The following is a 17,695-nucleotide window of genomic DNA, read 5'->3' as shown; positions in this document are numbered from 1 at the left end:
TTCCAGGCTTTTTAAAAATCAGCTTGCTCGTCAGTTTTTTTTAATAGAACAATAATATTTCATATTTTTTCTATAAGAAATGATAAGCAGGATGATTTTAGAGAGGTCTGGAGAGACTTACATGAACTGATGCTAAGTGAAATGAGCAGAACCAAGAGATCATTATACATGGCAACAACAAGACTATAGGATGATTAATTCTGATGGATGTGACTCTTTCCAACAATGAGATGATTGATCTTGTGATGAAGAGAGCCATCTACATCCAGAGAGAGAGGACTGTGGGAACTGAGTATGGATCACAACATAGTATTTTCACTTTTTTTTCTTGCTGTTTGCATTGTTTATTTTCTCATTTTTTTCTCTTTTTGATTTGATTTTTCTTGTACAGCAAGATAATTGTATAAACATGTATACATATATTAAATTTAAGATATATTGGATTACTTGCCATCTAGGGAAGGGGTTGGAGGGAAGGAGGGGAAAATTTGGAACACAAGGTTTTGCAAGGGTCAATGTTGAAAAATTATCCATGCATGTTTTGAAAATAAAAAGCTTTAATTGAAAAAAGAACAATAATATTCCATTATTTTCATATACCATAACTTATTCGGCCATTGATGGGCATCTACTCATTTGCAGGGATCCATTTCTATTTTAATTTGACATCACATTACCTCTCAAGGTGTTACATACACAGGACCTATATATTTTCACTTGTCCCTATTTTTCTAGTCTTCTTATACTTGAGTGTCCTCCATATTCTACAATCTAACTACACTCACCTTCTTGTTCTTTGTTGAACATGACACTTTTATCCCCTAACATTGTGCCTTTGCACTATATCCCATATCTGGAATGTACTCTTTCCCAATTTTGACTGCTAGTTTTCTTGGGTTCCTTCAAAACTCAGCTCAAATTCCACCTATTGCAAGAGGCCTTTCTTGTTCTCTTTTCCGTTCCTAAAGCTTTTCCTCTGGAGATTATCTTCAAGTTGTTTTTAAAATCTTGTTTGTATAATTGTTTCCCTATATGTCTCCCTCATTTGAATGACTTTTAATAGTGGATATGTGATTCCATGAATGAAAGAAACATTTTAAGAGAAATTGTTTCGTGAAAAGTGCTATGCTAAGTCCTGGGAACACAAAAATATAGTTACAGCTTTCAAGGAACTCCCATTCTGAAAGATAAGACCACAACACAAATGGAAGATTTCAGCAGCATTATCAAATGGGAAGACTTTTAATGCCTATATCTATTTATCAAGCTCTCTATACACTCCAATTTACCTAGGGTCACATAGTGTTTGAGGCTAGATTTTTAACTCAAGTCATCTGGCTGGAGTTCTATCTGCTATGCTACTTAACTGTCCCAATGACTTTTAATGTTATTTCCACTGATAAAATATTATTTTTTGATGTTGAACCACTGATAGTGACAAGAACTTTATGACATGATTCTAGTACCTGCAGATGGCTCAATGACTGGCAGATAAAGAAACGATTTATGGAGGGGGGTTGAAATACAGCAAGACAAAAGTATGGAGAGCAATCAATACAAAGTGGGGCTTTTGTTTTGGCAAATGGTTTTGACTCTGAATAAAATGGAAAAGGGTATGAGGTTGATTTGTTTGCTGTTTTTAATCCATTAAGATTGGAAAACTACCAATTAATTGAGGTCCTCAATTTCTACAGCTTCCGAGGTAAGGGAGGATGAGGTTGGTAATAGAATCCTCTCTCTATGTCAGGTAGAACCAGTGGATGGTTCTGGATAGGTTTTTGGGCCAGTAAATACTTGGAGAATAGGTTGTCAGACTGAAGTCACACACACCACTAGTGGAGGTTCAGATAAAGATATGATGAAGGAAGAAGCACTCTCAGAAGATAACCTCCACATTGAGGTACACTAAACTCTTAGATGAGCTTAGTGGTTGTAGACTTTCCTCTGAGGGCCTTGGTCTGTATAACAGGGTTCTTAATCTTTTTTATATCTCAGATCACTTTGGCAGCCTGGTAAAGCCTATGGACCCTACCTCAGAGTAATATTTTCAAATGCACCAATAAAATACAGAGGCTTTACAGAGGAAACCAAAAAATATACAATTCCCCCCCCCCCCCCCCCCATCTAAGTTCAATTACTTGAAAGCTATTCACAAGAGCTGTTGTGGGGAAGGGGAATCTATGGACCCTAGATTAAGATTCTGGATCTCAAAAATTAAAGCTTAACTTTAAAGCTAAACTTTTAATTTTTAGTTTTAACTATATTTCACAATCTGGTTCCAACCTGTTTTTACTTTTTAATTCATATTACTCCATCTACTACATTTCAGCCAAGTGGGCCAGAATTTCACATGCTGTCTTGCATAATACATTAATATTAGCCTCCTATTGATAGGACAATATGTACATTTTCTTCATCTATGTCTTTAAGGCTTTACTCAGATAGATATAACCTCCTCTGTATATAGCTTTCCCATATTTCCAAGTGGATATGTGATTCCATGAATGAATGGAGCATTTAAAAATAATTTTGTGAAGTCTTGTGCTAAGTAAGCCCTGGGGATACAAAAAGATAGCTACAGCCTTCAAGGAACTCACATTCTAAAGGATAAGACCTTTTTTTCCTCTCTTTAAATTTTCTAATTTTGTCTAGATTTCCTTTACTTCCTACTTTGCATTATAATGATCTGTGTAATGGCTCCTATATTACCATAAACCTATTTCCCATAGAATGTCAGAATAATTGATTCTTCAGATGAAATAGGCTGGGTTGTTGGCCAAAACTATAGGAAAGGAGAGGTTTAGAATTATTTGAGGAATGAGATAAGGAGACGATAAGGGTAGAGTCAAGATTGTTAAATCTGTAGTGGGAAAAGACAGCCCTATTTTATGATTTTGCATGTATGATTCTGCAGGTATTAGCCAGTTCTTGAGTGACAAAAGTCAGATAGTTGGGGTTATTCTGAGTTAAACTTTGTTTGCAAAGTGCCAGTTTCTTTCTACAACCTATGGCCCATCAAAGTATTAAGTTCTCTGCTTCTCAGATCATTCTTCAATTCAACAGACATTAAACACCTTCTTTGTGAATTATGCTAATCTACATTACAAAGTTTAGATGAAAATAAAACAATAACTGCTTTCAAAAACTGTGTTGTGATGGGGATATAAATACAAAAGTGAAGATAGCTGCTACTCTTAGTGATCACTCTTGGAAGCAGAAAGGCCCTCAGCAGTCACATAATGAAACTTGTTCTTCAACAATAAACTTGTTACATGTATGACAAATAATCATCCAGTCTTTGCCTCTGCTAGGCTAAGCTAGTAAAGAGTTTTTCATTACTTTGACCTTAAATTTGGCTCAGCAGCTTCCTCCCATTACCTCTTCCTCCTGACTTAAGTAGAATGTGTCCAATTCCCCTTTATATATTTGAAGAAATTTCTGCTAAATCATTTCTTACCTGGGCTAACTATCCCTTATTCCTTTGACTAATCTTGAGGCTCTTCATCCAGGTTGATCCTCTTGGATGTTTACTGGCTGATCACATTCTTCCAGTTTATCGTTAAGCTGTGGTATATAACAATACTCTAGATATGATCCAATCAGGATCACAGTACGATGTGACTATCATTTTCCCCATTCTGGACAATATTCCTCTCACTGTATCATAAAATTATATTAGTTTTTTTGGCTGACAGAGCATGATGGCTCATACTGAGCTCACAATAGTTCACAATCACTAAAGCTCTCAAGTCTTTAATTAATTATTCTATATCCCTCCACTGCACCTATAAAGTTAACATGAGAGGTTGTAGTGATGTAATGAACAATGTTAGACTAAGGACACTAGAGTTAGGAAGATCTGATTTATATCCCAACTCAATGTATCATCTATATGACCATGGGTAAATAACTGAACCAAGTCTTGATTCACTTATACAATTATTCTATACAATAGTATTTACTGCAAATGATTTTTATGGGGTTCAAATAAAGATACATTGTAAATATTGAAGCACTCTGAGTGCCAGATACCGGCAAACCATACCTATCTATCAGTATTCCTCTGATTTACCAGTTCTGTAATAAACATATAGAAAAAGAAACGAATATTGAACTATTCTTTTCAAGGATTTAACCTTTAAGAAATGAAGTTTTCTGGTATTAGCTATTATTGACAAGGCTATGCTCAGTATCTGAAATTGCTACTTCCTCTTCTAGATGTTTAATAATAATCCCCTCAGAAGACAACACAGCTTTGAAGGATCTCTCCAAGGATACTCTAAGAACTTCTAGATAGTCCTTGGGAAACCACTTCAATTTAAGGAATTATCCTATGCTCTTTTAAGTGCTAAAAGTGGCTTTTGGGTTAAGTCACCTGTTTGTATTGCATCAGTAAGGTAAGGGGTACAACATTATCTATATGGTATAATTTGAAAGCCCACCTGCCCCAAAACATCTCCCTCACCAACATCACTCCTTTAGAAAGGAGTAATTACCTCCAGAAGATATTAATGTATAGATCTGCAAGGGTTAATATAAACAAAACACTACAGATACAGTCTTGAGTGATATTAGATTATGATATTGATGTCCACCTTTCACTATGGTGGAAGTAATCCAATTATGTGTAATGGGATACAATTGAAAAAAGGATATGTCACTAAGTTATAATGTTATTAGTTAAAGCACACAGTCATATTAATGTTTCACTAACATAACTAAACTTTATTTCCATGTTTATTACAGGTTTGTCTTTGATGCTGAATACATATTAAGATTGCTTTAACATATGATTTAGGAGAAGTGTTACCTTTCTCCACTGAATGGGTCAAGAAGGAATGTAAAACTACAAAAAACTTTAGTTCTGAATTTTGGCAAACAGAACAATAAATACCTTTCTATTTTTTTTCCCCCTTCGGATCGTCCATGATGGATTTCTTTACAAAAAAAGATTTTATATCAATTTCATAATAATTCATTTCAGAAAAAGAAATAAGGAATACTCATAAAAGCCATTTTACAAATAAATTAAGTCAACACAAAAACCTCCCACATTCTATTTGAATATAAATATTTTATGATATTATTAAATGGGGGAAATTAAAATATATCACTAACTACAAATCTAATGATTTTAAGCAAACCCAAACATGCTGTTTGCCTTTGTTAGGAAGAATTAGAATATATCAAGGTTCAAGCACAGCAGTAAGGGTTCTATATGTGACCTGGATATTAACCACTAGTGCCCAGGACAGGGATTGCCAAACACTAAGCACGTAGTGTCAGAAGTTCAGGGCTAAATTAGTTTTAAGTACTTAAATACTAACTTAAGAATAATGATTTTCAGGAAAATTGACATGTACATTGATGAACAGCTTTGAGCATTCATAGAAACTCAAATAAAATTCAAGTCTAAATATACGAAAACAAAAAACACTTCTAATTCATGGTACACAAAAGAAAATAGTGCATTCATAGCATATCCCCAGTGTTTAATCAAATATAAAAATATCAATTATGGGTAGTCAAGTTATCAAAAATTGTTATTGGTACAGAATTTAATGCAGTTTTTTTTTTCTTTTTTTCTTTTTTTTCTTCAAACTCAACAGGACAAAATTCTCTAGTACATTTTGTGGAGAAACACAAGCTTTTTTTTGTACTACTGAACTTGGATACATTTATTAGTTCAGTTTAAAACATTTTCTGGCCTAAAGTTGCAGGAGTAAGGCTTTCCCTGGGAGTGAGAAATGCTTACAATTCTCATTTAAAGTATTACTTTCTAAAGCAGTCCAGAAGCTAGTGTTTAGAGCATTCAAAAAAGAAAATAATTTCTTTCCATCACCCTCAAAAGTCAATTAATTTTAGAATCTACTACCTAATTAATAATCTTAGTGTTACAACATTTTGTTACATGGCTCTTTGACAAGACAAACAAGTTATGGCTTTTTCAGTATTAGAAATTTCATAATTATAGTATCTTGTTAAGATTTTCTAAACTAGTCTCCCATGTCAGCTTTCTAATGAGATAAAAATTGAAATTAAGTAAAACCTAAGCCCGATAGTTCTTCCAAAATGAATGAAAATTCCAATATGAACATTAGTCTTTCCCTCTCCCCTAAAATTCAAGGCACATTCCTTTAAACAGGAGACTAGTCTAACATAGTACAACATGAAAAATTCTGTAACTTCTTAGATCCACTGGCCATCTCATTGTCTAGCAGCCATTCAGTCTAGTATACGCTGAGGGTGAACTCAATTTAAATCAAGCCCAAAGTACTTTTAAACCATATTAACTTTTGCCATTAGTTACGATTTCATTCTGCCAATATCTGTTATCTTATATTTTCATAGGGTAATCTGCTTTCAGATAAGAGTATGCTTGTATGATATTTTATTGAAGTGTTGTTTATTTCTTTTAAAAGTTGATAAAATATATTTGTACAATTTAACATTCATTTTGACAAAAGGAAGAAAAATCCTAATGAGAAATATAAAAGTAAAAATGAAAACAAAATAGTGCACTACCCAGCCAGTATTTCACTCTGAAATCATATTTATCTATAGAATATGAAAAATAAATCCAGAAGTGTAATTACTTTAAAATACACCACTTCCACATCTGTCAATATTTTACATATATGTATATATTCTACAGTGGAAGAGTAATTTTCTTAAAAACATTATCTCTTTAAAATCTTGAGGTGCATATTAGATCCATAGGCAATATCTGACATACAAATTGCAATACTGTCTCCTCTCAAATTTGGCATTTCACTTTTATACCTTATACCCATTAGGAAGGTATGGACTCTGCATATAGTGCCTAAACATTCCAGTAACAACAATAATTTTCTTTAATGTAGAATGGTTCATAAATTCTACATGGGGCAGTGAGGTCAGTAATTCTAAAGGGTACAGTCCTGATTCAATTTTCAAATGGTACAATAACACAAACAACTTTGTTAAGGCCATGTTTTATTTGCTGATTAATGGACAAAAGGCAATGAAATTTATCTTCAAGTATTTTCTTGAAAGTCTGTGCTCATAAAAATCATGAAAAGTTGGAAAGACGGTTAAATCACTGAAACTTTAAATATATCTTACACAATATTGTTTGTACAAAAATACAAGTTAAATATAAACATAAAGCAATCATGATAATTTTATGTAAATCTGTTTTATGTGATATTGTTATATATAAAAAAGTTTTTCAGTTCTCTGTTATTTGTGAAAAGATCAATACCAGATTGAATCACTATCTATTGGCAAAGGGCCCTAAAAAGCTTACTTCAGCATTAAATCTTTTACACAGTTAAGTGCCATTTCCTAATTTGAGATCTTCTAAAGACTGGCAGAAAATAAAATAAAATAAAATAAAATAGGGCAGTATGTCCATAAACCAACAAATAATTTGGCTGTAATGTATCATAAAACACATAAACCCCACACACAGATCTGTACAATATTATCTATGCATCACACACTCACACACGCAGGCTCACACACACAGAGAACAAAGCTTAATGAGGTGCCGCTTCCAGTTCACTACTCAATTGGGCATTTTTCCGTACTTCATCAAATGAATAGCTTTTTGTCACCTTTCCATTCTTGAAGACAGTATGGAGAAGATCCTGTACAAACAGACCAATTTAATAATTTAGTGATGGGAACCAGAAAAACCATAGTTTGTTAGTGTTACTAAAGCCCTTTAATGTCACCTAGTTTATCCCCTAATTTTACATTTACTAACCTAAAGATACTGACAGAGAACTAACACTGTCTGAGCTAAGTGGAATCTCAGACTACAGATTCCTACTCCAGTACTTTTGCCATTATAATATACTGACATTTAAAAGGCTTCAAGAGAAGAGTAGATGTATGATTTAAGAACTACATGATTTACTACACAAATTTTTTTGATTAATTTAGGAATCTCTTGGTAAGAAGTTCTATTCTAGTGCTTCAGGGCATGGAAGCGACCCCAGAAAATTCTGGCAGTTTCTAATGAAGCTGAAAAAGCATCATGGACAAGACAAGCACAATAAAGAACTGTGTCAATTGTTCAGTGATCAGTCTAAGTAATAACCACAATAGTAACAGCTCACATTTTAACAGAACTTTAGAAGTTTTCAGAAATACTTGCCAAACCCTATCTCATTTAACACTGTGAGTCAAGTGCTATCTAGCTCATTTTCTTCATTCATTTTTTATTTCTGTCTACAATATACTGTCCATCTACATGCAACACTTGTTCCAAACACTGTATGGATGTACTAGAGCTCCATAAACTGCCACTGAAAAACATGCCATAATTATTATCTGTTTTACATATAAGAAAACCAAAAATCTATAGAGAGATGAAAGCATTTGCCCAGGTCACACAGTGGTTGTCTGAAGTGGTATCCAACTCCTCTCTCCTTTCTTTGATCACCAGAATACAACTCTGGACATATCCTCTATGCAGAGTTATGAACTACATGGATAAACTCAGTATGGAAAGGTAGCGATTTGTGCCAGTGAATGGACTACCCACTAACAAGATCATGGATGCAAGTGTAGTATTTAGGAATTGATAGCTTTCTCAAGACTGAGAACTCACTTTGTTTGAAGGATAAAACTACCTTCTCTTTATAAAATAATAAGTATAACAAAAAAATTTACCAATTTTTAATCAATAACATGGGTCTTAAGAAAAATGCAGGAAATAAATTTTGGGAGGCAATATTTGGGGTTTTACAGTTAGTCATTTACTGTAAATCAGTAGTTTAAGCAAAAGTTTAAGAAATTAAGATTTCTTTAACGGTGTTGCCAACTTTTAGGCCGAAAAATAGATTTTTATATATTGACTATTTTGTTGACCAACATATGATGATCTTAATAAATTAATTTCCAATCTATCTCACACATTTAGATAAAAAAAAATTGGGTAACAATAATTTATATTTATTAATTGCATTTTGAAGTTTGCAAAGTACTTTCTTTAACTCAGTCTCATGAGATAGTGAATAGTGAAAGTCATTTTTCTATTGCACAAGTTAAGAAATTTAAGTTTAGACAGGTTAAACTACTTGCCTAGGGGCATAAAGCTTATAAGTATCCAAGCTGAGTCTAAAACTTCGTTTTCAAAACCCAGGTTTTTTTTTTTTTTTAAGAAGCCAACTATAATTTAGACTGGCCTTCATAATTACTGTAAATTATGAAACATTTTATTGTCAAATCAATTCTAACAATTATCTATGAAAAAATTTTCAACATTTTTCCTTTTCATGGATCTTTCAAAGCTAGTATTGTTGATTCGTTTCTTATAACAATTGGAGACCCAGTGATAAATAACTTTAGGTGTTCATTTTTCTTTACGTTGCTGAATGTCTTGTATTTAAGTAAATATTTGTTTCTTGTCTGCAACATCTGACTGCACAAGCCACTGTGTACTTTACACAAAATATTTTTGCTCTTCATCATCTATGTGTAAGTCAATAATAGGGAGTATGTGGGAGAGGGAAGAGACTCTTTTTACTTAATATGGAGAATAAAACTATTATTATTAAAAATTCATTATAAAGACATACATGACCACATTCTTCAAGATCTCCTTTTCCTTCCTCAAGGGTAAGAAAATTTCCAGTAGGTGTCCTATGTAGAGATAGTCGGCCCTTTTTTGACCTTTTGTTTGGATCAGCAACTGGATCCTTAAAGACATTAATCTGAAATCCAAAGTCAGAAAATTAGTGAAATTTTAGATAGAGATTCTTGTATTATTCTACGCCCCCTACTTATCCCTTAAAAATTTACATATACACGTACATTAAAGCACAAAGCACCCCGCTTCTACTTTCTAGAATCCTCTTTAAAAAGATGTCTGTTTCAAATTAAAAAGTCCCCAGGAACCGTAACTATTAGGAATACATCCTGTCCCTCAACAGTGTATGAACATTTCTGAGATGGATCCTCTACTTGTGGGACAAAAATCAACAAAAATCCATGTAAAGCCATGGAAGATTTTTTTCTGTTATTTTATTTTGAATAATGGGTAGATAGGTATTTCCCCCTCATATAATACTATTATATAATTACCAAGTTGGATGATCCCATCCAAAATTCTTGAGAGCAGAGATTTTTATATTCTCAATGGTGTTTATATACAGTAGATATGTAATAAGGAGTTGACAACTGGCCTATAGGTACAATAAATTTTCCTACTTTTCCAGTGATCACTGCTGAATAGTTTCTTAGTTTTTGATTATCTTGCTTTTAAGGAATGTGTTTATACTGATTCTACTACACTGAAACGTGTGTGAATCTGATCAAATAAATCAAAATGAGAGGTATTTATTGCCCAAACCCGAAGCTGTGATGTTTTCGATAAGTGATAGTTTGACTGTATGACATTCATATTAAAAATCATTAATATACCAATCAATCTAAATAGTGAGAAAGCTCTAAGGACCTCTCTATCAGTCCAACTTCTCTATCTCTGCTCTCACCAAATTTTCTTCTTTTTGTTTCTTGTTTTCTTTCCCTTCCCTTCTCAATCTTTTCGGGTTTCTTTTCTTCCTTTGATTTTCCTGGGTCAAGGTCAGAGTAATTATATCAGTTATAGTACATCATCTTTTACTTGATTTTTGTGCTCCAGTATGGTGAATTTAAGAGGATTATGCTGAGAATCATTTTAAGGTTCAAATTCTAGTTTTGAGACTGACCATGGACAAGTCATTTAATCTTTTTGAGACTTATTAATAAAATGGGGACAATACTTGTACTACCTTTTAACAGGACTTTATAAAGAAAGTGCTCAAATTTAGCTATTATAGTCACAACTACCATTTTCTGCCTAATTTCTCCACAAAGATGTTATCAACATGAAGAATGAAAAAATAACATGGGACATACTCCAAGGCCATTGGTAACCACATAACTGCATTTAAAGGAACAATTCAAAAGATCTCTTGTTAACTTCTGTAATAAAGCTCCACCAGAACCAAAGGAAATATTTTCAATACTCCATTTTTTTTTCTTCATGCCTTCAACAATCTATGGGATAGAAGAACAGATATACAAAAGTGATTTCCCATAGGCAAATTCAAATAGTTAAAGACAAAAGATATTCCCTAACAATTAACCAATTAGGTTTAACCATTCTGGAAAACTCTGGAATGATGATGAAAAAAATACACATCCTTTATTCCTGAAACTCCCACTGCTGGTATACACACCTCAGAGATCAAATCAATTAATCATTAAACATTTGTTAATCAATCACCACATGCGTGCAGTCCTTCCTATAAAAGCTAGAGAGGTATACCAAAATAATGATAGCAGCACTTTTTGTTGTGGTCACGAATGAGAAATAAGAGGTTCACTGATTGGGAAATGATGAAATATACTCTGGCACATTAATGTGATGAAATATCAATGCACAGTAAGAAAAAGTAAAAGAATTCAGAGAAGTCAGAATATGATTGAAGAACCACCAAGAAAACAATGTAAAATAAATGCAAATGGAAAGAACAACAACAAAAAAATGAAACTGAATGATATATAAAGATATCAATTAAGTGTTGTCTCTGAGAAGAATTGAGGGATTGTACCCTACTACCCTTATTTTCTTGAAAAGTTTAAGTACATAGTTGTCCAACACTTCATATAGTGTCAAACTCCAGATGATGTGTTGATTAGTTTGATTTACCTTTTTTCCCCATTTCCACTTTTATTCTTTTGTGACAAAGAATGGCTTACAGATTACAGAAGTACATATTTAAAAACAAAGTAATAGAAAAATACAAGATAGGAATAAGAAAATTTCCAAGTCTAATTAATCAATTAGGCCATAGTCTATCAGAATCTTACTCAAGGGTTGTCAAGCCTAGAATAAATCACGTTATGTACTCCCCTTCTGTACTCACTGGCATAGTCTAAGAGGCATATGGATAAGGCAAGGTGTTTTGCTTTGCTTAAGGTGGGGAAAGGGCTAACATGAGTAATTAGAAAAGCATTTCATTTTTTAGCACCAGCTAGCTGGTATAACAGAAGGAACACAGGACTAATAAGTAAGAAAACTTGGGTTAACCAGAAGGCACTTATTTGCCACATGACTTTGGCCAAGTCCCACAGTAGTGTATTTCAACAAAAAGAAAAGGGGAAGGGCAGAACAGGGATGGATGACAGATCTAGAGCTAAAAGGTACTCTAGAGCCACCTAGTTCAATCCCCTCATTTTACAAATGGAAAACTGAAAGATTAATTGACTTTTCCAAGATCATAGAAAAATATTAAAGAAAAGACTGCATTTCGGGAGATGAATCTTACTTCAGGCTGCTTTACAAAAGCGCATCTACCATTATGACCCAGGTAAATAGGTCTCTCTTTCTTTGTAGGATCTGAGTCAGGGAAGAAGGAAGGTGAAATGAGCATAGGAGAAAGAGAGACCAAGGAAAAGCAGAATGAGGCTTTCTCACTGTTGCTGCTAGCAGTAAAAACTCTTTCAAAACCTAAAGAAGGTTCTTGGCTCCAGATAGAGGAAAAAAGAACCTCTAAGGAAGCATTCTACTTCATGGTAGATCTAAAGGAGAAACCTCAGGTTAGAAGCAATTAGCAGAAATGTAAAAGGGGATATCAGAAGCATCAAGTTCCAAGTATTAAGTGCTCTCTATGTTAGGTTTTGAGGATGAAAATACAAAGAATATTAATAATTCTTATTACTTATATTCCAATGAGGAAAATAAGTAAATAGACAGTATACACAGAATGAAGGTAAGGAGAATAAAAACAAATAAAATAATATTAACTGTGGTTGAAAAAAAGAAAGGGCTTCTATGAAGAGCAACATAGGAGGAGAACATTTCAGGCAAAAGACACAGAAATAGGAGGTGGAGCTTTCTGGAAGAGAGAATGTCTCTATGACATCTTGTTAGTGCCCAAAAGAAAGATGGGATGGGGTGTGAGGCTAGATATGTAGATTTGTGTCATCTGTCTAAATAATCAAACACATGGGAGCTGATGAAGTCACCAAAAAAAAGGGTATTTAAAAAACCCCAAGACAATGAAGAGTTAGGGAAACAGCACTTTTGCCAGGTATTGTATGGGTAATAAGCTAGTGAAGGGGACACTAAGGAAGAGCAGTCAGACAAACAGAAGATGAACCTGAAGAGGGTAGTAGCACAAAAATCCAAAGAGAAGACAATGTCCAGAAGGAAGGAATGGCCAAAAGTGTCAAATGTAGCAGAGAAGGATGACTAAAAAAAGATAATCAAATTAGTTAATTAAGAAAATCATTGATAACTATACAAAGCAGAGTTTCAGTTAAATGATACAGTCAGAAGATAGACCACAATGAGTTGATGAAAAAGAGAGACCAAGGAAAAGCAGAATGAGGCTTTCTCACTGTTGCTGCTAGCAGTAAAAACTCTTTCAAAACCTAAAGAAGGTTCTTGGCTCCAGATAGAGGAAAAAAGAACCTCTAAGGAAGCATTCTACTTCATGGTAGATCTAAAGGAGAAACCTCAGGTTAGAAGCAATTAGCAGAAATGTAAAAGGGGATATCAGAAGCATCAAGTTCCAAGTATTAAGTGCTCTCTATGTTAGGTTTTGAGGATGAAAATACAAAGAATATTAATAATTCTTATTACTTATATTCCAATGAGGAAAATAAGTAAATAGACAGTATACACAGAATGAAGGTAAGGAGAATAAAAACAAATAAAATAATATTAACTGTGGTTGAAAAAAAGAAAGGGCTTCTATGAAGAGCAACATAGGAGGAGAACATTTCAGGCAAAAGACACAGAAATAGGAGGTGGAGCTTTCTGGAAGAGAGAATGTCTCTATGACATCTTGTTAGTGCCCAAAAGAAAGATGGGATGGGGTGTGAGGCTAGATATGTAGATTTGTGTCATCTGTCTAAATAATCAAACACATGGGAGCTGATGAAGTCACCAAAAAAAAGGGTATTTAAAAAACCCCAAGACAATGAAGAGTTAGGGAAACAGCACTTTTGCCAGGTATTGTATGGGTAATAAGCTAGTGAAGGGGACACTAAGGAAGAGCAGTCAGACAAACAGAAGATGAACCTGAAGAGGGTAGTAGCACAAAAATCCAAAGAGAAGACAATGTCCAGAAGGAAGGAATGGCCAAAAGTGTCAAATGTAGCAGAGAAGGATGACTAAAAAAAGATAATCAAATTAGTTAATTAAGAAAATCATTGATAACTATACAAAGCAGAGTTTCAGTTAAATGATACAGTCAGAAGATAGACCACAATGAGTTGATGAAAAAGAGGAAGGCAAGTAGAGGCAATGAATGTAAGTTGTGGACTACATATGTTGCAACAGAGCCAAAAACTTGTTCTTCAAGCAGAAAATCATGTGACTATTTGATTTGTATCACTTGAGTATTGTGTATATTCTTGGTATAAATTTTCTATACTAAAATACTGTTTAAATATGCTAACTTTGTTAATTCTGATCTGAATGAATCTAAGAGGAGCAATAAGGTTTTAAAACAATTACGATATGGTTTTAAATTATATTAAAATATAATTTTAGGGATTAATATTTAAAGATAATTATATAGACAAACTTTAAAGATTTCAGTGAACAAGTAGACTTGAGATACTTACTAGTTAATCAGTATTGCTTTCAAAGAAGCCTCCCTATTTACTTACTGTTAATTACTGACAAACCATTATATATATAGCATTATATATATATATATATAAAGCAGATTTATGATTGATGATGAGTTAGCCAAGTAAGCTCTACTTCATGAAATCTGAAATCTATTAGGGCAGTGCCAGGATTTCCTTCATATTAAAAAAATCAATCTAAGAAATACTTTTCCTTGCTTAGTATTCTCATTTATATAAAGACATAATAATAAGACCATAATAAGACTTCTCCAGCTCCATTTTCAGAGTGGTGAAATAGGTAGAAGCAGAGAAAAGTTAGTGCCACATACTATTACTATTATTAAATAAACCATGATAGTTTAAAGACATGGACATTCTAGGAGTCATAATTAATTTCTGGTGTTGCTACCAAGCTAGTTAGATCTATGCAAAAGCCTAATTATTTTGTAATATATTGTTAGGAAATTTTGGATGTGAAAATACCTCTTGCAAAGTATTGATGTCAACTCCATCTCCCTGAATAACTCTGAGATAAGGTGGCAACAATTTATAGCCTTTTGAATTTTCAGTAACTGGAAACTTCTTACCCAGAATGTCCAAAACCTGTGAGGAAATAAAGTTAGAAGAAGTAACTGTTTTCTAATTTAAAAAGGTATTTTACTATCATATACAGCATAATCACTATATTTAAATAATTTTGATCACCTTAAATAATGTGCAATTTTTAAATTAGTTCTGAATAATTTTTGCCTTTATTTCTGCTCATAAATCACACTCAAAATAGCTCAAAAAATACTATTTTTCATTATATCTCTCATAAAAGGTTGAAACTCCCAACATAATACACAATCCTATGTATAATTAACATTTCTATAACTATATTTGCTATTTGGGTTTTAGTGGATTTTTACAAAGTACTATAGAATAAATTTACTTGGTTTTCTCTAAACAGTAAGTTTAATCTTACTGATATGATAAAACAGACTAAAATAACATCTGCCATCACAAACCTTTAGGTAGGAAGTAAAACAGGTAGTTCCTACTTATTCCCCTTTCTACTTAGAATGGGAAACATCACATAAAGACTTGGTTAGACATATAAAAGGTCTATAAAAAATGTTTCTCTAGAAAAAGGGAAGGGAAAGGATACAGAGGAAAATTTGGACAATGTAAAAACATAAGATATTAAAATATATATATCTATCTTTAAAAAATAAACCATCAATATAAATATTTATAAAAATATAAATCTACCCGATTAATAGATTTTCTCTTCTGAAAGAAAAAGTAAATATTTAAAGTAGAAAGGGATCTTAAAAATTATCTAGCCAGGGCAGCTAGATGGCACAGTGGATAGAGCACTAGCCCTGAAGTCAGGAAGATCTGAGTTCAAAGGTGACCTCAGACACTTAACACATCCTAGTTGTGTGACATTGGGCAAGTCACTTAACCCCAATTGCCTCAGCCAAAAAAAAAAAATTATCTCATCTATTTGCTTCATTTTGAAGATAAGGAAATGGAAGGTGGTCAGGGAGGTACAGTTACTTGTTCAAAGTTTCTCTTACAATAGCATAGCCAGTATTTGCCTATAGGTTTCCTATATCCAAAACCAGGTGGTTCTTTCATTCTGAGTATTAGGGAGTGAATTATTAGTAGATAGTGAGTGACTAAATCAGTTAAATAAAACACATTATAAAAGCTATGCCTTTTCAAGTAAATGAAAAAAAATCTAATTTCTGATTTGATCTGTTACAACTAGAAGAAATCATCCTTAGATCTTAGATACCTGTGTGAGTTTAAAGGCATAAATTTAAAAATTTTAGGTATTCTAAAATTTTGTTGCCTAAGAGCTTAAGGTGTCAACTTTCTGAGTTACCTACTAGAGTTTTACTAGTTACTAGTGCTTTTTATTTCTCTGAGAGGTCTTTAGAATATAAAATTTCTGTAGTTTAATAAGCATAAGTGCCTAAAACATACTTTCAAATTATTTTTATGCCATATGCCATGGACCAAAAAAAAAAAAAAAAAAAAAATCAATAATTTGTGCTAAGTGATAGAAATGAAGCACATAGAAGAATTCTACCACTAAATCATTTAATTTGATCAGTGTTTGAATGAAAATGGCACAAAAACTTCAGATCATTTTAAATCATTGCATACTAGATAGAAGACTGTCTTTGGAATTGAAAAAATATTAATTTAAGTCCTACCTCTGACTCACACCAGCTATATAACATTAGAAATTATTAAAGTTAATCTCTCAGGCAAGTCTCTAAGACTGTAATTGCTATGAATTTGTCCATTTCCATTCCTGGAAATTCTCACACTATGAGTTCCCCCACTGATAAAAGAAAAAGTTTAGTTAAAAAAAAAATCCAATCTTGAAAGATAACCAAATGCAAAAAGCATAAGCTTGAAAACAATTTTTAGATTTAAAATTTAAAAACAGGAAAGAGCCAAATATAATAAGTTATTTCAAATAGACAACATAGACATTTTCATATTTAAGTAAAATAATTTTAAATTTACCTTTAATACAGTGTCAAGAGGATTTCCAGAATCTGGTCTAATTATTAGTGGTGCTTCTGCACTCCTTGATACAATTAAATGTCTTAAATCTTCACCCCAGATTTTCTCACATGCATTATAAATGTCATAACTGTCACTGACCACAGACACAGGCACTGATGAAAACTGTGTTACTATATGTTCAAAAGCATCCTTTTCATGATCTTTGCCCCAGGCTGTTATGGTACTAGGGGGAAAAAAAAATCCCACTGAGAATTAATTTACTTAAGCAGTTATAGTTGCATTATTATTCTATCCTGGAGAAACTCCCACTATTACACAACACTTGCTGTCTCACACATTAAGCCACACAAAACAAGCAGAGTTTAAATTAATATACATCATATTGTGAACTGAATCTACAGATTAGCATCAATTTTCCAATTTGTTTCAAGAATGGCATAAATAACAATTCCTTTTTTGACTTATCAAGTTAGAAAGAAACCACCTTTAACTTTTTAAATTAGATTTTATTATCTTCCTGCAACTATAATCAACTGACAAT

The 17,695-nt window shown here is 32.9% G+C and overlaps 1 protein-coding gene across 2 annotated transcripts in view; it reads right to left on the bottom strand.

The window, feature by feature from the left end:
- Window positions 1-6,389: 6,389 nt before the first annotated feature.
- Window positions 6,390-17,695, bottom strand: part of NAMPT (nicotinamide phosphoribosyltransferase) — a 41,596-nt gene continuing 30,290 nt past the window's right edge. For both annotated transcript variants that reach the window (XM_051963633.1, XM_051963632.1), the window contains exons 7-11: window positions 17,152-17,377; window positions 15,106-15,225; window positions 10,891-11,031; window positions 9,570-9,704; window positions 6,390-7,631 (exon numbers count right to left, since the gene is read on the bottom strand). In XM_051963633.1, coding sequence (XP_051819593.1) covers window positions 7,521-7,631; window positions 9,570-9,704; window positions 10,891-11,031; window positions 15,106-15,225; window positions 17,152-17,377 — 733 coding nt within the window. In that variant the 3' untranslated portion in view covers window positions 6,390-7,520. The remainder of the gene's footprint in view (window positions 7,632-9,569; window positions 9,705-10,890; window positions 11,032-15,105; window positions 15,226-17,151; window positions 17,378-17,695) is intronic.

This window comes from Antechinus flavipes, chromosome 5 (genome assembly GCF_016432865.1).
Source record: "Antechinus flavipes isolate AdamAnt ecotype Samford, QLD, Australia chromosome 5, AdamAnt_v2, whole genome shotgun sequence".
In the NCBI taxonomy this organism is placed as follows: Eukaryota; Metazoa; Chordata; class Mammalia; order Dasyuromorphia; family Dasyuridae; genus Antechinus; species Antechinus flavipes.
Note: the sequence above shows the minus strand (reverse complement) of the source record. Positions and strands in the feature narration are given on the sequence as shown.